A 23,263-nucleotide genomic window follows, 5' to 3' on the forward strand; every position below is an offset into this window, starting at 1 on the left:
GGTGCTGATCCCACTACCGACCCAAGTGGCGTGTGTGGTGGTGTCCCAGGTGCACCCCCACCAGATGGAATTGCAGATGCAGGCGAAACCGGCTCAGCTTGATCAGCTGGTTCAGGACTGAAAGCTGACGGTGATCCCGGCTGTGTTGTCGGATAATAAACAGTGCCGTCAGTAAACTCATCTTCTACTGAAAACCACGGTGCCCACGCTGTCTCGCTGCCTGCCTTCTCCACCCAATTCCATCCTCTTTTCTCATCAAAGATCATGTCCCTAGTCACGATCAACTTGTCATTGATGGGATCATATACTCGATAACCTTTCGTTCCTGGTTCAAATCCCAGAAAAACACCTGGCTTCGAGCGATCTGCCAGCTTGTTTATCCCCGGCCCTGTGCGCTTTGCAAACGCCATACACCCTTACGCAGGTGCCGGACGCTCGGTTTTCTCCCGTACCAAGCCTCAAACGGAGTCTGACCTTTCAGACTTTTTGTCGGTGATCGGTCAGCAAATACACCGCTGTTCGAACAGCTTCTCCCCAGAATTTTCCTGGCACAACCATGCTTTTAAGCAAACACCTCGCCATCTCAACAACGGACTGATTGCGCCGTTCAACGACCCCATTTTGTTGTGGGGTGTAGGCCGTTGTGGTGTTGCGCCTGATCCCACGATCAATACAGTATGCCTGAAAAGCTCTAGAGTTAAACTCCCCACCGCGGTCGGTTCTGAACGCCTTTAGGCGATGTCCAGACTCGACTTCTGCTGCCACCTGGATCTTCTTAAAGAACTTCAGCGCCTCATCTTTCGACGCCAGTAATTCCAGCCACATAAAGCGACTGTAGTCATCCATGATTAGCAAGAAAAATGATTTACCACCCGGGGTCGGTGGTGTGATCTGTCCACAGAGATCACCATGGACTAACTCCAGTCCAACAGTTGCACGATATGCAGAAGCTTTGGGGAACGGTGTCCTGTGCTGCTTCCCCAATGCACACCCATCACAAACTTGCTCAGGCCGCTGAATCAATGGCATTCCCTCCACCATCTGCTGTGCACCCAAATCACGGAGCGATCTGAAGTTCAGATGACCGTAGCGAGCATGCCACAGCCAAGCCTCCTCATCCATCTTGGTCAGTAGACAAACAGGAGCCATCAGATTCACCTTCATGACATACAGCCGGTTTCTCCTCTCAGCTCGGATCAGCACACCAAGCCTCTCGGCATCTTTCTGTCGTCTCTCGAACACAGTCATCACACCATGGTCGATTTCAACTCTGCACCCTCCTTCCTCTAACTGACCGAGACTAACAATATTGCATTTGAGAGATGGGATGTAGTATACCTCGGTGAGTACTTGGTGATCGTTGTTCCTTCCGGCAAGCGCCACAGTGCCTAAGCCTTGGATCTCTACCGTCGATCCGTCGCTGAACCGCACCGCACCACGGACCGTCTCGTCCAGAGTCGCCAGGGCGGCACGACACCCCGTCATATGATTCGTGGCGCCCGTGTCGAGGACCCACGCGCCTTCGCCATATTCTGCCGGGAACACATGTTCTTGGTTGAGGAACACATGCTGCGTCCCCAGCGTGACCGTCTGCACGACATTGCAGACCTGCGTCACCAGCAGGGCGCCTTCGTGATCACCAGCGGCATGGTGAACGGCCTCCTGCCGCTCCTCACCCTTTGGCTTTGTCTTGCACTCCTTCTCGAAGTGCCCGTAGATGTTGCACTTGCGACACCTACCCTTCCGTCGAGGTGTGCCCATCGACGTCAGCCTCGTCCCGGAGTCACGCCCTTCGCCGCCGGCGCGTGCCCCAGACCTCTCCTTCTTGACATAGCGGCCACGACCCTTGCCTCCTCCAGACCCCGAGGACGAGTCCGGATCAGCACGGCCTTTCTGCTTCGCCGCCCATTCTTCTTCAGTCAACAGGAGTTTCGGCATCTTCTCCGTGACCTGCTCCACCGAGGGCTCGAATCTATCCTCCGCCGCCCTCAGCCTCCCCACAAGCTCCTCGATCGTGAGGGTTTTTAGGTCACTGAACATCTCAATTGCCACCGCTACCTGATTGTAGCGTGATGGCACTACTCGAAGGAATTTCTTCACCACCCTTGGGTCATCAACACTCGTTTCTCCAAGGCCTTTCAAATCTGTTGCCAACTTCGTGATCCGAATGGCAAAATCATCTATCAACTCTCTTGCCTTGAACGAGATCGATTCAAACTCGCCCAACAACTTCTGAGCATTTACCTCCTTGACGTGATCTGCACCAAGACGCATCGTCTTGATCGCCTCCCATGCCTCCTTCACAGACTTCTTGTTGAGGAGCATCGAGTGCATCTCCGTCGGTACGCCGCGGAGCATGGCTCCAAGAGCCAGTCTATCCCGACGTCTTTCCGGCTTATTAGATTCAACGGCGTCCCAAAGGTACATACCCTCTAGATTGCATTGGATATGCGAGGACCACTCCTGGTAGTTTGTCCGGGTGAGCATCTGCCACACCAGGTTGCCGGCGGCCTGATTGAACGCCCGGTCCATCGACTCCTTCTCGCCCGACGTTCCCATCACTGTCGACGGCAGTTCACGGCACCTTCTTCTCCGATCCGGTGGAGCTTTCCACCCGGCGTCTTCAGCACCTTCTCACCGCCACCACGCGCCTCCCCGTCGACTCTCCTTGGCTCCGATACCACGTGTTGTAACCAGGTGATACCCAGGAGCTTGCGCTGGTTATGGTGGAGCGGCGGTGAACGTGGTCACCGCGGCGAGCGTGAGATAGATGTAAAACGCAACAACAAGAATGATATGTGCTGCCAACCGTCGCAACTTTCTCGGCCCCTCTTTGTTTCTTATTTATTCAGTACACGATCGGGATCACGGAACAGACCTCTGAGTCTCCCGCGCCATAGCATACACCGTGCGCTATGCCGTTGCATCGCGACGTGCACCACGTGCTGCAGCATATCCTATGGCGCTGACACAATGGACCAACCGGGCTGTGTCGTGGACCAAGCACGCCTCTGGCCACGCCCAACCCGCTACCTGACTAACAGACTCGATGAACATAATCTTAACCGAACGACGCAACAATTTAGCTATCAGTATATGATGCTAGAGGAAGTTCCTTGTGACAAAGAATCGAATCACCAGTCAATGGCTTGTGGAAGGCAAGCAGATAATGCAAAGCGACCTACGTACAACCTACACGCAGCGATGTGCAGCTCAGCAGAAACGAACCCTTCCGAAACCTGTCTTGCTCCGTCAGAAGCAGCTCTTCAGCTAGAACAGCACGAGCCTTTCGTGGCGGTGGATGATTCAGCGACGTTAATGGTGGTTCCTTGCATTGAGCGCCCGTTGGTGGATGCAGACTCTTGCGCGGCGAGCGCCTTCTTGCTTACCGTCTGATGAATCTCGCTTAAGATGGTGTGGAACGCCTTCTCGACGTTTATCGCCTCCAGAGCAGAGGTCTCGAGGAAGGACAGGCCTTCCTTCTCTGAAAATGCTTGGCCGTCTTCCTCGGGGACCGACCTTAGGTGGTTCAGATCCGACTTGTTACCAGCCAACATAACAACAATGTTGGCGTCTGCGTGATCCCGGAGCTCTCGGAGCCACCTCTGAACATTGTCGAAGGTTTGCTTCTTTGTGATGTCGTAGACAAGAAGGGCTCCAACTGCGCCCCTGTAGTAAGCGCTGGTGATAGCGCGGTACCTCTCCTGCCCAGCCGTGTCCCATATCTGTGCCTTGACAGTCTTCCCCTCTATCTGCCTCAAATAAAAGAAAAAAGGAACTTGTGCTGAGATGATGCATAACACGAACAGCTTCAGAAGGCAACACCATCAGATAACACGAACAGCTTCAGAAGGCAACACCATCAGTAAGGAAGGAATTCCAACTCTAGATGCACAATGACGGTGAACAATGGGCGGAACAGTAATATTTTTGTATGTCCTGAACACCAGGAGATCTACTGATAAAGGGTAAATGGAGTGCCGAGTTCATAGCTTATTCTGTGAGAAGTAGGCAAGGCAAACTCATAGCTTATTCTGGGAAGTAGGCAAGGCAAACTCATAGCTTATTCTGTGAAGTAGGCAAGGCAAACTCAAACTCTGACCTACCTGAGCTTAAGCTACCTAGCCACATAATCAGTAAAGAGAACCAATGAAAAAGAAAATCCCTATCATTATAAGATCTCATGACACCAGTTCAACCAAGTAACAAACACGTTGAAAAGCCAAACTAAACTTAAAGAAAAGATATAATTCCAAAATTTCAGAGGATGTTTTCACCATATATTAAAAACAATGGCTTCAGATCTCATCTCACTCTCTAACTACACTGAGACCTCCATCATTCTTTTATTAATTTCTACATATGAACTAGATAAAGTATTTGTGACAGTGCACGTAGAAATGAAGTACAAATAATTGTACCTTAGTGTCCCATTGTACAACTCACTATTCAATAAAACCAAGATTGGAAATGACTAGTGAAAGAGACAATTAAGGTCATCTCTATCATTAAGACTACCGGAAGGAATTAGTACCAAAATCATATGGCAGACAATTCAGAGGATTGTACATGACTATATATGACTATCTATGTCGTCCTCGCACCAACACTACTTCAGGATCTGTGCCACCAGGTGGATACTAACCCTGATATATATACTCCTATTTTGTGGGATGAAAATTTAATTTTCTCGAGGCTGATTTTACTTTTCTCCTACTTATACTTAGGGATACCTTTCCCTGTCACTTCATCTTTCACCTCGTGGAGCAATACCGATGTAATACCTCTCCCCCAAAAAATAATAATACAAATCTTGCTTTACGAGGGTCATCAATATCAAGTCTGACTAAATTACTAATATTTATGATGGATAATAACTACTACTTAGATTAATCGTAGAATATATTTTTATAATAAAATTATTTGGAGATAAAATATCGATATTATTTTCCATAAATTTTATCAAAATTGAGATTGATTGACTCCTCAAAGGCAATATTTTCATTCTTGGGACGAAAGGAGTATGTGCCTTTTATTTTCCAATTTTATTGTGCTGACGTGACAACGCACTATGGATATGCTTGGATTCCTTGTTCAGGACTGTGTATCCTAACTGAGCTAGGAAATGGAGTGGTCAGTGTGTTTGGATGTATAGCTGGCTGGCCTTGATTTTTATGCGGACAAGATTTTCCTTGTTGGCTTAGGTGAGCCAAATTGCGGGTATGCTTGGATTCTTTGATGAGCACTATGTTGCCTTGCTGAGCTAGGAGCTGGAATGGCAAGGCATTTGGATGTAGAGCAAGCTAATCATGATTTCTATGCTGGCAAGATTTTTCTTGCTGGCTGAGGTGAGCCAAATCGGTTCTCCTGGTTGGACGAGTGTCTCGTGGCTCGCGCATGGTGAGGCGAGGCGGGGCTAGGACAGCCTTGCTCATAACCAAGCACGCCCAGTTTTCTATTTTTTTTAAAAAAAAAACAAGCACGCCCACCTCTCCTCGTCTAGCAAGAATCTCGTTGCTTGTGCAAGGTGAGGTGAGGGCAAGCTTGCCCACAACCAAAACCAAGCACGCCTTACAGCATTTCTAAGATTCCCTCGTGGTGTCATGCCAACTAAACAGGTGGTGCTTCACACATTGCATTGTTCTGAAAACCATAATACGAACAAGCACAGACCAGACCACACCGGTCTTCAGAGTCAAAACATAAAACAGAGACCATTCATTCTATCAATCTCGTTCTTTTTTTAGATGATTAATCTGTCGTTCTGAAACAGAAGACTACGGCATAAGAGATAAGACTGAGAAATCGAGCGTGACGTACTTGCACGAGGCACGGTTAAAATGTAGCAGCCTAAACAACAATTGACACAACAAGAACTCAAAATCAAAAGACAGACACGTCATGCATACCGGCAAATGGCGCCGGAGGCCGGATGGACGCCACCACGCAAAATTCTACCATACATTTGCCACATTGGGGCACGATCAGATCGGGGTTGAGGTTGTTAGCCTATTGTAATTATAGTATGTGTAATTATAGTAGGCAGCCTTGATTTGTGGCTTGTACCACGCCTGTGCGGTTGGCTCATTAGCCACCCCGGCGTCTATATGTACTAACGTACATTCATTGAATTGATATTATTCCAAAATACACTTTCATGGTATCATTCGTTATGATCCGCTTCCGCAATTCCAGCCAGCCGCTGATCCGATCGCTGCGCCCGCCGCTAACTCCATCGCCGGGAGCATCGCCAATCTCATCGGCTGTGCCTACTCCCCGCCGATCCGATCGTCGGCCCATCGTGACTCCATTACCGGGTGCCGTCGCTGGTCCGATCGTGCCGCAGCTGCCAGTTCGCCGCACTGCCGTTTCCTGATGGCGGCTGATGACGACGCTGCCACAGCCGCCGCCGCCAAGGCAGCCGAGGACCAGCGCCTCGCTGCTGAAGCCGAAGCCCGCGCCGAGGACGCCCGTCGTGCCGAGGCCGCACACCGCGCTGAGGAGGCTCACCTCCGCGCCGCCGCCCTGGACGAATATGAGCGCGCCCACGAGGCTCTCTGGGCGTAGGCCAACGCCGTCGTCAACGTCAAGGCTCTCATCTCGTCGTCCTCGATCAGGCCGTGAACACCTACACCAAGTGGCGCGGCATGTTCCTCACCGTCCTCGGCAAGTATGCCCTCACCCGCCACGTTCTCGAGGATGAGGCCTTCCCTTCACGCCTGGCATGGGTGCAAGCGGACTGCTGCGTCCTGACATGGATTTACAGCACCGTCTCCGGCGATCTGCAGCAATCCCTGATGATGCGGCAGGGTCCCGCTCGCGGGGCATGGTGCTACCTCGAGGATGAGTTCCTCGGCCAAAAGGAGTCCCGTGCCCTCCTTCTCGAGATGAAATTCCACAACTTCCGACAGGAGTCCCTGAGCATCACTGACTACTGCCGCCAGCTCGAGTTGATGGCGGCTTCTCTTGCCGAGTTCGGCGAACCCATCGGGGATCGGCAGATGGTGCTCACGCTCCTCCGCGGCCTCAGCAGCAAGTTCTGCCATATGGTGTCCATCCTCAAGATGCACAGGCCGTTCCCGACGTTCGCGGAGGCCCGAACACACCTTCTGCTGGAGGAGATGGAGATCGACGCCCGTCCACCGTCCCCACCGTCCGCCCTCGTCACTTCGACACCACGCCCTACGGCCCCTGCACCTCCACGCCCAGGAGCGCCTCCTCCAGCACGCCCTCCTGCACCCGCCAGTGCCCAACGCACTGGCCGCCGCCGCGGCTGCGGCGGACACGGAGGCCAACAGGCTCCTCCTGGCGGACACGGTGGTGCCCCCTTAGACAGCCACGGTGGCACACCCCCCAGCGTCCATCCATCCTTCGCGTACCCATGGGCTGGTACCGTACGGATGTGGCCCTATGACCAGTCCGGGCGCCCTCCATCTCCGCCTACGTTCAGTGATGTCCCCCAGTATGGCGGCTTTGGTGGCGCATCCAGTGCCTATGGCGGCACCTATGGCTCTCCACCTCCTCAGTATGGCGCGTTCTACGGGGGAGCTGCACCTCCAGCCTTCCAGGCACCTTCACCGGGCTACCAGGTCTCCCCTATAGCACCCTAGAACCCTACACAAGGTGGGTCATGGCATCAGGACTCCCTTGCGCACTCTTTCAACACCATGACCCTAAACCCGCCGGCCCCTTCCTCTGAGTGTTACGCCGATTCAGGTGCTGGTTCCCACATGACCATGGACGCTGGTAAACTCTCCACCATCTCCCCACCATCTCCATTTACTCCTTCATCTATCATTGTGGGCAATGGTGCTTTACTTCCTGTCACTGCCACTAGATCACAGATTTTTTTTCTTTACCACATCGCAATCTTGTTCTTAAAAATGTGTTGGTGTCGCCCAACATTATTAAGAATCTAATTTCCATTCGTCGTTTTACCACTGATAATAATTGCTCCATTGAGTTTGATCCTTTTGGCCTTTCTATGAAGGATTTGCACACCTGGAACGTGATCGCCAGGTGCAATAGCTCTGGTGACCTCTACCCATTCTATGCACCTTCCAACAGTTCTACCAGCACCTCTGCGTTCATCGCTGCACCCACCTCCCTTTGGCATCGTCGTCTCAAACACCTTGGGCGTGACGCTCTGTCCAAGCTCATTAGTTCTAGTGTCATTTCTTGTAATAAAGATGATACCGACCACATATGTCATGCATGCCAACTTGGTTGCCATGCATGTTTGCCTTTCAGTTCATCTAGCTCTTGCAGTACACTCAGGACATTTTGGAGCGTGCCGGGATGAGTGCTTGCAAGCCTTGCAGCACCCCTGTCGATCTGCACTTCAAATTGTCTACAGATGGTCCTCCGGTTGCTGACTCCACACAGTACTGTAGCCTGGCTGGTTCACTTCAGTATCTGACTTTCACCCGTCCTGACATTGCTTTTGCTGTCCAGCAGATTTGCCTTTATATGCATGATCCATGGGAACCTCACCATGCTGCCCTTAAGCGGATTCTGCGCTACCTATAGGGCACTCTCTCCCTTGGCTTGACCATGCGCCGTTCATCACCTACTCAGCTCGTTGTCTATACGGATGCCGACTGGGCTGGCTGTCCCGACACTCGCCGGTCAACTTCTGGTTACGCAGTGTTCCTCGGAGATAACTTGGTGTCTTGGTCCTCCAAGCATCAGCATACGGTCTCCCAGTCCAGTGCCGAGGCCGAATATCGAGCTGTGGCTAATGGTGTTGCTAAAGCTACTTGGCTGCGCCAGCTGCTCCATGAGCTTTGCCACCCGCCTCGTCATGCCACCCTGGTCTACTGTGACAATATCAGTGCTGTGTATCTCTCCAGCAACCCAATTGCAACATCAGCGGACGAAGGATGTTGAGATTGATCTCCACTTTGATCAGGAGAGGGTCACTGTCGATGTTTTACCACCGATAGCCTGCCACGGGGGTACCCGGGGCAGTATGTTCGGGCTTCGGCGTATGCCGAACTCGATGGTTAACACAAGAGATAGCCGATTTATCCTGGTTTAGGCCCTCGATCGTAGATCGAGTAACAACCTTACGTCCAGTCGGCCTTAGCCTTTGCGTTGGATTGATTGTCAAGTGTTGTGTCGTACCATTGTTCTCCCTTTGCCTCAGGAGCCCTGCCCTCTTTTATATAGTCAGGAGGCCAGAGTCCTAGTCGGTTTACAATGAGGTTTCCTGGTAGGATTACTTAATAGTTCTACTACTAAGATTACATGGGAAGAATCCTAGTTGGACTAGATCTTCTTTCTCCCTTGCGGGGTATCCTGTGGGTCCCGCATCGACAAGCCCCCGAGCACTTCATGGTTGAGCTCTGAAAGTCTCGCTTTGCTCTTTTAAGTCTTGTTGAGTAGGAACAAAATGTCATCCGAGTGATTTCTGGAGTGAAACCTTGTAGCGCTTCTTGGGATCTTCGAGTGGTGAGTGCTTTTTTGAAAAAAGTACATCCATCGGGTTGTAGCCCCCGAGCCTCTTGCTAATTGGAACAAGGAGCTGGAGGATCTTGTCTTGAAGTTGCTCTGATTGTTCGTTGAAGTTTTATGAAAAAGAACTCGAATATGGCTCGTTCCGGGTTCTTTTTGTCGTAATGTCTTGAAGTGGTCTGCGTTGAGTAAGTCTTTTGGTGACGTGCGCTTTTTCGAAGAAAAAGTGCACTCACTGAGTGTAGCCCCCGAGCCTCTTGCTATTTGGAACAAAAAGTTGGAGGGTCTTGATCCTTTATGTTGCTTTAAAATTTGTGTTCTGAAGTAGTTTCCGAGACTTGGATTATTTCATCATCCGAGTAGTTACGTGGCAAGCAGCCTCCGAGCTTATGTCCAGGTTCTTTTTGGTTGGGTGCAATTTTTCGTAAAAATTGCACTCACTGAGTGTAGCCCCCGAGCCTCTTGCTTTTGCTTTGCAAAAGTTTGAGGGTCCAGATTCTTGTCTTCAAAAAATTCTGTGGTTATGTATCCTGCTTTCTCCGAGTTCTTCTCTTTTAGAAAAGAGGTTGGATGAAGAGTCTTGATGTGTCTTGTATTCTTGGTCCTTTATCTTTGGTTCCGAGCCTCCGGGAGTGGTTGAAAATGAAGGCCGAGCTCCCTAGCTTAGTGTTGATTAAGCTATGATGTTGGCCGAGCCCCCGAGCGTATATCCGTGTTGTTTTGTTCAGGAAGAACTCGGATGCGAGGTCTTGGCGTATTCTTTTGATAGTCTGCTGTTGTCAGATGTAGTTGTGTGGTGGTGGTTGAGTGTAAATGCCTTTTGTTCACGGGTTGTACTGTGCTAGTATATTCTTTCGAATATGCCCGTCTTCGAGTACTGTTTCTTCTCACCTGAGCCATCCATTATTGAGTCCTGTCTTTTCGCTGTGTCCTTTGTTAGGTTTATTTCGTTGGTACTCCTGGTCCATGTGCGCCGATCCTTTGGCCTATAAATACTGTCTCGGGGTGCTTGTTTTCATCCATTGGACATTCTGTTGAAACCTTTGCGGTTGTGAATATGGTAGTTTGTGAAGTAGAGCAGCCCCCGGGCGTATTTTGTAGTTCCTGTGTGTCTTGTCGTAGCTGGAGGAAGTCTTGTGATAGGGATTAGAGGTAGGCTAGTCCCGCGACAGCATTGTGCCAGGATGTACGTGGTGGTAGTTGGAGGAAGTCTTGTGATGTGGGCTTCATTCCTTCATCCAGCAGTTCTGGGTTGATCCTCGTCGCCTGTCTTGAGACCGTCCGGCGCAGATCAACACCATATCCAGCATCACATCGGTCTTGGGTAGACAGATTCCCGCCGGCCTTCTCTGCTCTATGTTGCCCTGCCGTGCTGCCGATTTCCGCCTTGGATGCACTACGTCCGTCCTTTGAAGAAAACAGTGTAGCTGATGGCGGTCTGTCCTTCCGAGTAGCAATTTGGGACACGTAGTCGTTCCAGAGCTTAGTCGTGTCCGTGTTCCTCTTTGCTACTTTGCTTTTCGTGGTGCCGAGTTCGTTGGGTCTTGTAAGATTTGTAATCCTCTATTTTTGAAGTCGCTTGTAATGTAACGAATCTTGTCTTCTTAGTTGTCTTTGACTTTTCTGTTGTGATCCCTGTCGTTCATGAGACTACCGAGTTCTTTCTTACATAACCGGGTTCTTTTGTCCCTCATGAGGTAGCCCTTTCTTTCTTCTTGGTTCAACGAGTTGTTCTTGTAGTTATCTGATAACCCTGCTATGGTGCTGTGCGGATAAGTCTGAAATCTGCCCGTTGGTTTGTACCGTTGTGTGGATTCGTGCCCTCTGTCATTTTAGCTGCGTCGGTAAATGGACCGTTGCGTTTCCACGCTGTGCTTTAACGGGCCTTATGGGCCATTTGTATCACTGAGAAATCTATTTAAAGACCTTTTATCTTCCTTTCCCTTGTCGCCCAGCTCTTGCCTTTAAACCCTAGTTCTCAGAAACCCGCCGCCGTCATTGTCGCCATTGCCCGAGCGCCATCATTCTAGCTTCGTCCTCCTTAGCGCCTTTTTTGCTCCCGCCAGTTCATGGGAAAGAAGAAGACCGCAAGCAAGTCTCAGGCGACCTTCGTGGACGAGGAGTCATCCCTGTCTTTGATTGAAAACCAGGAGTTCATGACCATGAGGGCAGCTCAGAAGGTTTGGCCTGCTCCAACAACCAGCGAAGACCAGCTGCGCGAGCTCGTTAGTGATGGCTTGATCCAAAGCAAAGTCATCACTGAATGGAGAGTTCCGGGCGAGCATCGGGTTCCGGCCCCGGGTCCTGGTGAGATTGTCCTTTTTGTTTCTTTTGTCCGTGCTGGACTTTGTCTTCCTGCTTCCGCCTTCCTTCATCAGTTTCTTGGCTATTTCGGGGTTAGTCTGAACCATCTAACCCCCAATGCCATTCTCCATCTTTCTGTTTTTGTTCATCTTTGTGAAGCCTTCCTTGGGATCCCTCCTTCTCTCTCTCTTTTTTGCTTTTTCTTTCGCCTGAAACCTCAACCCCGCCGTGAGGAAACCAATGCCCTCGGCGGTTGCGGGATTCAGTTTCGCCAGGGTCTCAAAATCAAGTTTTTTGATTACGACCTGGTCGATTCTGTCAAAGATTGGCGTGCCGAGTGGTTTTACGCTGCCAATTTGATCCCTTCTCTTGCCGTTCACTCCGGATCCGGTCCTGTGGTGAATGACCGATGGGACAAGAAGCTTGAGTCACCTACTAAGATTCAAGCGATCTAGCCACTCGTTGATAGGATTAGCATGCTGAAACAGCAGGGTTTGACCGGCTTTGGTATTGTTTCAAGTTTCCTTCGTCGCCGGGTTCAGCCCCTGAAAGAGCGGGAACATCTCGGCTTTGAGTATTCTGGGGCCGAGGATCCTTCGCGCATGGTCCCAGCTCTTGAGCTGACCGGTGAGGAGGTACTCGAGCGCCTTCAGAAGATGCTAAAAGGAGTGAGCGTCATTCCTCCTGCCATCTCTGAGTTCTTGGCCATCAACCTGCCCCCAGCTGTGAGTTGTCTATCTTTTTGTTTGAGTTCTTTATGTATTCTTGCTGCATCCGCTCTTGCTTAGCTTTTCCTTGTCTCGGTGTTTTATCCTTTTTCGCAGGAGCTTGGGCGGAACTTTGTCGATCCGATCCCCCTTGATGTTCTCCCTGCCGTGGCGGAGACTGGGGATCGCCTAGCTGGTACTTCTGCAATTAGTAAGTCTCGAACCTTTACAGCCCTTCCTGGGGTTTCTTCCGGATTTGTTGATGTATATGAAGAATATGTTCCTCGTCTAGTCCCTCGCGGTCCTCGTAGTGTCCCAAAGAGGGGGCGAATGGACGGGTCTTCATCTGGCTTGCCTGTCTCCAAGAAGCCTCGCAAACCAAGTACTCCCTCAGGTACTCCAGTTGTTGCTAGCATGCTCTTAGGTGAGCGCATTTAATACTCTTTGTTCTTTTATTTTCCTGTTTCTCTCTTGAACCGAGTACTTTTCATCTCCTTTTCAGCAGGTGCTCTGGTTTCGTTGGCTGAGGAAGAAGAGGATGATGAAGTCCCCCTCATCGTGCGGCGGTGAGTTGTTTTTCATGTTCTTGTTGCACTGAATTTCTCCTCTTTGTTTTGAATTTTAGTTTTGAACTTTTTGAAGTAATCGGAGGTCGGGTGTGAGTTCTTCCGAGGCTCTCGCGCCGACTTCTTCTGAAGCTCCGGTGTCGAGTTCTTTGGTTGCCTCTGTCCCGAGTTCTACCGCTCCTCCGGTGCGGAGTTCTTCTACGGCTCCAGTCCCGGCTTCTTCCACGGCCCCGTTGTCGGCTATCCCGCTCCCGTCGCCGTGTGGCGGGGACGTCTTCGCCGCCGTGGTTCCTCCTGCGAGGCCTTCTCTTGGCTTCGCGAAGAAGAAAGTGGTTGGGTGAGTAGATTCTAGCTTTATCTTTTTGGCTTTTATCTTCCTTCCTCTGGTTCTTAATGGTGCTTCCTTTTATCATCTTTTAGTGTTTCGTCTTCTCTCATTTCTTTATCGACTTCTTCTCTGCCTCCTACCATACCCACGAGTTCTGAGCCTCGGGACTCACAACATTCTATTGATGAAGTCGCCGCGGGGGCTTCAGAGCTACCTGGCGGAGTTGCGAACTTGGCCGTTCCGGAGGTGACTGTGGCCGTCGCGCCAGGTCCTTCTGAGGATTTGGCTCTGGCTTCTCTAGAGGTTGCCTTGGTCGCTCCTTCTTCACCCCAGCCGGCCTCTCCTTCCCCTTCTCTTGCTTCCGGCGGCCCCTCGATTTCCGGTGACGTGGTGCAACAGTTCGATGCCACTCATCGGTTATCGGAGCTGACCGTAGCCTGGGGGAGCTTGTCGACCCTTGCGTATTCTTTTGGTGAAAAGCTCCAGGTAGGTTTTATTGCTACTTCTTTTTTGCATGTTTGTTTCTCTTCTATCCTTACGTCTTGTTTCTCTTTGCCTCTTTTTGCTCAGTCTTTTTCTCGCGGTCATTCTAGCTTCTTCTTCTCATCTGAGAATGAGAGGAAGTTGTCTTCGGAGGTGGACGCTCTGAAAGCCGATCTTGACCTCCTCTGGGCTGAGTTGGAGATGGAGCGTCAAGTGCACCAGAAAGAGGAGAAGACCCTTCGCGCCCGGGTAGTGGAGACGGAGAAGCAGAGAGATGCTGCGGTGGAGTCTGCGAAGAATGAATGCAAAGGTGCCGTGGGTTCTGCCTGTTTCTTCTTGTATTTTGACTTGTTTTCCCGCTGACTTGTTCTTGGGTGTCCTGTCTAGCTCTCCGAGTTGAGAAGCAGAAGCTCTCGGAGAGTATTGATGAAATGAAGGCTCTTGTCCGTTCTAGTCACAATAAAGCTGAGGAGGTAATTACTCATGCTGAGGAAGAACTCGCCCTTGCTAGGCTGATTAGGCGCGGAGCTGACAGAGATCTTGTGCAGGCCCAAAAAACTATTGAAAACTTGTCTGGGAAGCTGGCGACGGCTACTGAGAATTGGAATGCTTTGTGGAAATCTTTTCGTTCAGTAGCCGATGTCCTTCGGACTTCGGCGGATGACGAGCAATCTTGGGCGCAGTTCATTCCCCGGATTCCGACTCGTTTCCAAGAGTTCGCGAAGAGGTGTGCCCAAGTATGTACCAAGAATGTGCTGGCCCAGGCCCGGGTCCTTGCTCCAGAGGCGCCTCTCTCCAAGATAGCAGAAGAAGCTGATAGCCAAGAATATCTTGACGCCGTTGAAAGGATGGAGCCTGAGGTCGAAGATCTAGCCAGTAGGGTTGTAGATAGTCTAAATATTGATATTTCCCTTTCTGATGACAATGCCTGACTCGATTGAGCATCCTCTTGTAATATTACACTCTTTTTAAATGAAGATTCTTTATTTTTGTTGATGTATTCTTTGCCTGGGTGCGGTTGAAGTTATTTGACTGGCTGAGTACCTTGTCCTGTTCCCGTCTCTGCTCCGTAAGACAACTCTGTGCGTTATTCTGACGAGGCCCCTCGATTTGTCGAGTACTTTTCTTTTCTTTCTCCCTTGTGATCCGTCGAGTGCTTTGCGTTAACAACCTTTCGCCTGCGCTATGTGAAACGACTCGGTATAGAATGTTGCCTTGACAAACTTCGGCATCCGAGTGCTTTCTTGAGTGGCGCTCGTGCTTTTCTGAAGAAAAAAGTATTCCTATTCCTATCTGGATGTAGCCCCCGAGCCTCTTGCTTTTCGGAACGAAGTGCTGGAGGGTCTTTTGAAGTTAAATTTCAGTCGACTTGTTTCGGGTGTTAGCTTTTAGCTACCCTCATCGGCGGGCTCAAGCATCTTTTCAGCTATTTTGCTCTCGGCCGGGATGCTCAGGCATGTTTTCAGCCGTTTTGCTTTTTGTTTCGGGTGTTAGCTTTCAGCTACCCTCATCGGCGGGCTCAAGCGTTTTTTCAGCTATTTTGCTCTCGGCCGGGACGCTCAGGCATGTTTTCAGCCATTTTGCTTTTTGTTTCGGGTGTTAGCTTTTAGCTACCCTCATCGGCGGGCTCAAGCGTTTTTTCAGCTATTTTGCTCTCGGCCGGGATGCTCAGGCATGTTTTCAGCCATTTTGCTTTTTGTTTCGGGTGTTAGCTTTTAGCTACCCTCATCGGCGGGCTCAAGCGTTTTTTTAGCTATTTTGCTCTCGGCCGGGATGCTCAGGCATGTTTTCAGCCATTTTGCTTTTTGTTTTGGGTGTTAGCTTTTAGCTACCCTCATCGGCGGGCTCAAGCGTTTTTCAGCTATTTTGCTCTCGGCCGGGATGCTCAGGCATGTTTTCAGCCATTTTGCTTTTTGTTTCGGGTGTTAGCTTTTAGCTACCCTCATCGGCGGGCTCAAGCATTTTTTCAGCTATTTTGCTCTCGGCCGGGATGCTCAGGCATGTTTTCAGCCATTTTGCTTTTTGTTTCGTGAAAACAACTCGTTGAAAGTCATGACAAGACATGCTGTGGACGAATGTCATTTTTATTGATCATGAGTATAAACTACTACATATGTTGCTGAAGAGTATTGCTTTCCGTCGATTGTGAACGTTGGTCCCTTGTGGCTTGCATATCTGTTTTTTCTTGAGTTATTTTTACGCGTAGAATCTTCTTAGCTGGCTGATGTGCCATGTATTGCTGACTTCTTTTCCATCTTCGGTTATTAACTTGTATGTGCCTGGTCTGGTGACTTTTGTGACAATGAAGGGACCTTCCCATGGACTGAGTAGCTTATGTCGTCCGTCAGTCTTCTGTATCCTTCTTAGTACCAAGTCTCCGACTTGTAGTGATCGAGGTTGGGTACTCTTGTTGTAATGCCGTCTTAAACCTTGTAGGTATCTGGCTGATTGGAGGGTAGCGTTTACTCTGACTTCTTCTGAGCTGTCGAGTTCTAATCTTCTTGTGTGTTCTGCTTCTCCTTCATCGTATTGTTCTATTTTTGAGGATGTCCAGATCAAGTCGGCGGGTAGTACGGCCTCTGACCCGTAAACTAGGAAGAAGGGTGAGTGGCCTGTTGCTCTGCTTATTTGAGTTCGTAGCCCCCATACTACTTTCGGTAATTCTTCAATCCATTTGGACCCATAGTCCACTAGTTCTTCGTATAACCTTGGTTTTAATCCGGCTAGTATGAGTCCATTAGCCCTTTCTACTTGTCCGTTGGCTTCTGGATGTGCAACAGACGCATAGTCTATACTGAAACCACAGTCTTGTGCCCAGCTCCTGAATTCTGTAGCTGTGAAGGGGGAGCCTAGATCTGTGACGATTCGATTGGGCATGCCGAAGCGGTGCATAATGTCTTGGATGAACTCGACTGCTTTGGTTGCACTGTATTTCGTGAGTGGTTTGTATTCAATCCACTTGGTGAACTTGTCGATTGCCACAAAGATGTACTCGAAGCCGCCTTTTGCTTTTTTCAGGGGTCCTACTTGATCTAGCCCCCAGCAGGAAAAAGGCCAAGCAGGTGGGATGCAGATAAGATTGTGAGCTGGTACATGGGCTTGTCTTGCAAACATTTGGCAACCTTTGCATTTTCTGACAAGTTCTTCTGCGTCTTTCAAAGCGGTTGGCCAGTAGAATCCGGTGCGAAATGCTTTGCCAACCAGTGTCCTTGAGGCGGCATGATTTCCACAGCAACCTGAGTGTATTTCGTCTAGGATCTCTTTACCTTCTTCAAATGAGACACATTTTAGGAGTACTCCTGACGATGCTGCTCTTCTGTAAAGTTTATCTCCTACTAGAACGTAGTTTTTGCTTCTACGAACAACTTGGGTGGCTTCTGCCTTATCTGCTGGTAATTTGTTTTCTTTGATATAGTCAATGAAAACTTGGGTCCATGAAGTGTTGATTATCAGGATCTGAACGCCTTTAGCCTGGATTTCTTGTGTTGTTTTACCAGGTTGTTTGATAGAGGGAACTGATAGCTCTTCTATGAATACGTCGGGTGGAACCTTTGCTCTGTCTGATTCGAGCTTGGCAAGGACATCTGCTGCAATGTTAGAATCGCGTAGTACGTGTAAAATTTCTAATCCTTGGAAGTGTTTTTCAAGTTTCCGTATTTCAGCACAATAAGCACCCATGTTTTCTTTGGTGCAGTCCCAATCTTTGTTGACTTGGTTGATGACCACTGCTGAATCGCCGTATACGAGTAATCTTTTTATTCCGAGGGTAATCGTGACTCGTAGCCCGTGGATGAGGGCTTCATATTCTGCTTCGTTATTTGTAGCTTGCCATAATATCTGAAGGACGTATTTGAGTTGTTTTCCTTCTGGAGAAATGAGGAGAACACCTGCACCAGCCCCGCCTAGTTTGAGTGAACCATCGAAGTACATCTTCCAGTGGTCAAGGATTGTATCTGATAAAGGCTGTTGAATCTCTGTCCATTCGGCCACGAAATCAGCGAGGGCTTGAGATTTTATTGCTTTCCGTGGGGTGAAATTGATGTCAAGAGCTCCGATTTCGACTGCCCATTTGGATATGCGTCCCGTGGCATCTTTATTGCGTAGGATGTCTCCGAGTGGAAAATCCGTCACCACGGTAATCTTGTGGCTTTCGAAATAGTGGCGAAGCTTCCGTGAGGTGATGAGTAGAGCGTAGAGTAGTTTTTGTACATGCGGGTACCGGATTTTAGATTCTGACAGTACTTCGCTGATGTAGTATACGGGACGTTGCACTTTATACACGCGCCCTTGTTCTTCTCTTTCTATGACTATTGCTGTGCTGATTACGGTAGGAGTTGCCACAATATATAGCATCATATCTTCATCTTTCTTTGGAGGTGTTAGGATAGGCGACGAAGTGAGGTATTCTTTAAGTTTTTTGAAAGCTTCGTCGGCCTCTATTGTCCACTCGAACTTGTCCGTCTTCTTTAGTAGTTTGAAGAAAGGTAACCCCTTTTCGCCGAGTCTTGATATGAATCGGTTGAGGGCCGCCATGCATCCTGTTAGTTTCTGCACATCTTTGACACTTCTAGGTGGGCCCATTTCTGTTATAGCTCGAATTTGCTTGGTGCTGGCTTCGATCCCGCGCTGACTGACCAAAAATCCGAGTAGTTGTCCTGAGGGAACCCCAAATACACATTTATTTGGGTTCAATTTCCATCTCCATTTCTTTAAGTTTTCGAAGGTTTGCCTTAAATCTTCAATTAGAGTGTCTGGGTTCTTTGTTTTCACCACCACATCGTCCACGTATGCCTCCACATTTTCACCGATTTGATTCCCAAGGCAAGTCTGGATAGCTCTTTGGTACGTGGCGCCAGCGTTCTTTAGTCCAAATGACATGGTCTTGTAGCAGTAGGCACCGAACGGGGTGATGAAAGATGTCTTGCTCTGGTCTTCTTCTTTTAGTGCGATCTGGTGATATCCTGAATAGCAATCGAGAAAAGATAATAGCGCAGATCCTGTTGTCGAGTCAACTATCTGGTCAATGCGTGGTAGCCCGAACGGATCTTTTGGGCAATGTTTGTTGAGATCTGTGTAATCGACGCACATGCGCCACTCGTCCGTGTTTTTCTTCTGTACAAGGACTGGGTTTGCTAGCCAATCTGGGTGTAGGATTTCCCTGATGAATCCGGCTGCCATCAGTTTTGTTATTTCCTTTTTAATTGCTGCCTTCTTGTTGGGTGAGAATCGTCGTAGCCGTTGTTTTACAGGTTTGGAGCTTTTGTTAACATCAATTCTGTGCTCAGCCAACTCTCTTGGGACCCCTGGCATGTCGGCTGGCTTCCAAGCGAAGATATCTTTGTTGTCCCGAAGAAAGTTGGTGAGCGCGAGTTCCTATTTTGCCGAGAGGTGAGCGCTGATAGTTGCTGTCTTGGAGGTGTCGCCTGTGCCTAAGTCGATTTGCTTGACGTCGGCTTCTTTTGGTGGTGCGATGATACTGGGTTTTTTAGCTGGTATTTCTAATTCTTCTTGGTTTGTTTCTGTAGCGATTGTGGCTATTTCTTTTCTTCCATTGTCGGCTTGCACTTTAGCTGCAATTTGGATCGCCTGAACGTCGCAGTCAAAAGCGCGCTTTAAATCGCTTCGAAGAGAAAGTATACCGTTGGGTCCTGGCATCTTAAGCAGTAGGTACGGATAATGTGGTATTGCCATGAATTTGGCCAGTGCTGGACGTCCAAGGATTGCATGATATGACGAATCGAAGTCGGCGACTTCAAATTTGATAAACTCTGTTCGGTAGTTTGAAGGAGTTCCAAAGGTAACAGGCAAAGTAATTTGTCCGAGTGGCATGGCTGCTTTGCCGGGTACTATTCCGTAAAAAGGCGTGCTTGTTGGCGTAATCATCCCGGCGAGTTGTAGTCCCATTTTCCTTAGAGTTTCTGAAAAGATGATGTTGAGTCCAGCTCCTCCATCGATTAGTACTTTGGTGACGGTCATACTAGCAATAGTCGGATCTAGAACCAGTGGGTAATGGCCTGCGTTCCCCACGCTAGTCCATTGGTCTTCTCTGGTAAATTGGATAGGATACTGTGACCAATTGAGGTATCTTGGTGTAGCCGGTTCTACCGTCATAATGGTCCGTAGTGCTAGTTTTTCTTGATGTTTGCTTCTGCAATCCGGAGCCCCTGAGAAAATCACTGCTACCATTCCCCTGGGTTTTTGGAATCCTTTGTCCTCGTGGTTGTCTTCTTCTCTTTTCTGATTGTCCTCTTTGGTGTTTTCCTTACTATCTTTTCTTGTGTATCGATCGTTGAAAGTGTAGCAATTTCCGATGGTGTGCCTCCCGCCAGGGTGCAATGGGCAACGTATGTTTTCAATGTCATCATATCTTCTGGGTTTGGGAAACTTTTTTGATTTGTCGGCCATTGCCACAGTATTGTCTGGTCTACGTTTTCTTTCTGGATGTCTGCTATTTCGGTGATTTCGCTTGTCTGAGTTGTCCTGGTTGCTTCTGTCCGGGAACCTCTCTCGTGTTTTTTCTTCTGCAGTAATCATCTTTTCTACTGTACGTCTGAATTCTTCATTGTTTCTCGGATTTTCTTTGCAGAAGTCTTGGAATTGCCACCTAGCCATGATTCCATGAGAGAAAGCTTCAATTACTTCTCGTTCGGTTATGTCATGCACTTGAGCTCGTAGTTCGCCGAATCGTCGATAGTAGTTTCTGAGACTTTCGCCCCCCTTTTGCTTGAGTCCTTTTAGTTCCGCATGAGTGATTGGATGTGTGATGATTCCTGCAAAATTCTCAAAAAAAGCTCTTTGCAAATCCTCCCAATTTCTGATAGATCCTGGGTTCAGTTTGTCGAACCATTGGAGAGGCATGGCTTCCAGTGCCATAGGAAAGAACAGGGTTTTGATATCGTCGTCTCCTCCGGCTAGTTCAATTGATTGTGAATATATTCTGAGCCATTGCCTTGGTTCAGTTTTGCCATCATACTTGGAGTGGTTAGACGGTTTGAATTTGTGAGGTAATCGTACCAATGCAAGCCTGTTCGCGAAACAGGGGAATCTGTCGGGTGTCTTGGTTTCTTTGAATTCGGATTCGGCACCTTCTTCTGGCCAACTGTCGTTTTATGGGAATAATCTCGCGAGGTTGTCTGGGTAGGTACCCTACTCCTAGTCTTCCTTGGTTGTTCAAATCGGTGGCCTTGATTATGTTCCTTCCTACTTCCTCCGTCATGGCTTCCACCCGGCCCAAGTCTTTCGAAAGCGGATTTCCTTTGATTTTGATCTTCTTGCCTGTGGGTTGTTGATCTGGCGGGTAGTCTTGATCGAGCTCTCTCTTCATGTGTTCTCGGGATCGTCGATCGGAGCAAGTCTTGGAGCTGTTCATACTTCTCACCGGGATGTGAAGTTGTTCTGAGTTCTTCTAATGCTTCTTGAATCTTATCGTAAGGTGTATTCGCCGTGTGTCTCCCCTCGACTTCTCGTTGTGATTTTCTTTTGTCGTACTCAGCCAATTCTGACTCGTATCTGATCCAAGCTTCCCTGCGCTGCCTAGCATGGTGTTGACGCCCTTGCTTCAACTTGTTTTTTCTTTCTCTAGCTTGTCTCTGACTATCTGTTTCTCCATCGTAGCCCTGGGCAAAAGGTGATATGTTGGATTCTGATTCATCTGATGATCTGACATCGGGTGCTTCCAGGGGATTTAATGGTGACCATGGTCGTCGAACCATGAGCACTTCTCGCGCATGAGTCGTTCTGTTATTGGCATTAGTTTTCATGCTGTCGGAGTCGCTGATAACTTTAGTAGATGCCTCGGTGTCGTAGATCGAGTCTCCTTCTTGGTAAGGTAGAATAGTTGTTGTTGATGTGCCGACTAGTTGGGTTCCGCTATCCTCAGGAACAGAACCCGGCCAGTGGATGATACAGTCCTGCGATGTTATCGTTAGCACGAGACCCTCCTGAGCTCCTGTCAGTGGTATCCCGAATCTAGGATTGAAAGATCTTTCGACCTGTCCCTGATAGGATTTTGCCATGTTGTCGAGCCCAAATGGAAAAGAACTCGACTTCTTGTGAGAACTCTGGGGGTAATCCGAGTTGTTTCGGGTTGTGCTCTGGAATCTTTCCAAAAGAGAACTCGGCTTCCAGAAAGCACTCGGATAAAACTTCGCCCTGGAGCCTGAATTCGAATCGGATACGAGTGGTCGTGAAATCTGATTTGAATCGGATACTATGAGTTGCGCGAATCTTCTGGTGAGCTGATCCGTTGCAGTTGTTGAAATAGGAACTTCTTTAAGATGATCTGGATCTTCGAGGAGATGACTTTGAAGCTTGCCGTTGTTGTCTGCCTCGCAGATCCATGAGCCGAAGATGAAAGTTGATCCCGTCGGGAAGATTATGTTGTCGAGGTCCATCGAGCTCTCGGATGCAAAGTCGCCGAAAGCCCCTACCTGGCGCGCCAGCTGTCGATGTTTTACCACCGATAGCCTGCCACGGGGGTACCCGGGGCAGTATGTTCGGGCTTCGGCATATGCCGAACTCGATGGTTAACGCAAGAGACAGCCGATTTATCCTGGTTCAGGCCCTCGATCGTAGATCGAGTAACAACCTTACGTCCAGTCGGCCTTAGCCTTTGCGTTGGATTGATTGTCAAGTGTTGTGTCGTACCATTGTTCTCCCTTTGCCTCAGGAGCCCTGCCCTCCTTTATATAGTCAGGAGGCCAGAGTCCTAGTCGGTTTACAATGAGGTTTCCTGGTAGGATTACTTAATAGTTCTACTACTAAGATTACATGGGAAGAATCCTAGTTGGACTAGATCTTCTTTCTCCCTTGCGGGGTATCCTATGGGTCCCGCATCGACAGTCACCCTCGGTCATGTCCGGGTCCATCATGTCCCTACGACATCCCAATACGCCGACGTCTTTACCAAGGGCCTTCCTACTTCCTTGTTTCAGGAGTTTCGGTCTAGCCTGAACGTTCGTTGTGCTCCCGGTCAGACTGCGGGGGAGTGTTAGCCTATTGTAATTATAGTATGTGTAATTATAGTAGGCAGCCTTGATTTGTGGCTTGTACCATGCCTGTGCGGTTGGCTCATTAGCCACCCCGGCGTCTATATGTACTGACGTACATTCATTGAATTGATATTATTCCAAAATACACTTTTAGAGGTATATGGGGGTACCTGTAGGGTGCGGGTGGCAAACTCAACGCCGATGGTGGACTTGGACTCGAGGCAAAACTCGTTGCACGTGAATCGCGAGAGGATGTTGGACTTGCCGACGCTGGAGTCGCCGATGAGCACGATCTTGAAGAGGTAGTCGTACTCGTTGTCCACCCATTGCGCCATGTTTGGTCAATTGAGCAAGGCCCCAACCGAAGCTTAGCCAGACGGACGCTGCTAGCTCGCTCGTTCGCCGAACGGGACGGGATTTGATTCGCCC

At 49.2% G+C, this 23,263-nt stretch overlaps 2 protein-coding genes across 2 annotated transcripts; one reads left to right on the forward strand and one right to left on the reverse strand.

Annotated features, from left to right (window-relative positions):
* Positions 1-3,255: 3,255 nt before the first annotated feature.
* Positions 3,256-3,818, reverse strand: LOC136461161 (ras-related protein Rab11C-like; the record flags this gene model as incomplete). Its single annotated transcript, XM_066460580.1, has 1 exon — positions 3,256-3,818. A coding segment is annotated over one exon (552 nt), but the record flags the coding sequence as incomplete, so codon positions are not given.
* A 2,829-nt stretch (positions 3,819-6,647) lies between these two features.
* Positions 6,648-7,332, forward strand: LOC136461162 (uncharacterized). The gene is made up of 2 exons (XM_066460581.1): positions 6,648-7,163; positions 7,210-7,332. Exons 1-2 carry the CDS (start codon positions 6,648-6,650, stop codon positions 7,330-7,332), a joined length of 639 nt encoding a protein of 212 aa, XP_066316678.1.
* The last annotated feature ends 15,931 nt before the right edge of the window (positions 7,333-23,263 follow it).

Source organism: Miscanthus floridulus, chromosome 6 (assembly GCF_019320115.1).
Source record: "Miscanthus floridulus cultivar M001 chromosome 6, ASM1932011v1, whole genome shotgun sequence".
Taxonomy (NCBI): Eukaryota; Viridiplantae; Streptophyta; class Magnoliopsida; order Poales; family Poaceae; genus Miscanthus; species Miscanthus floridulus.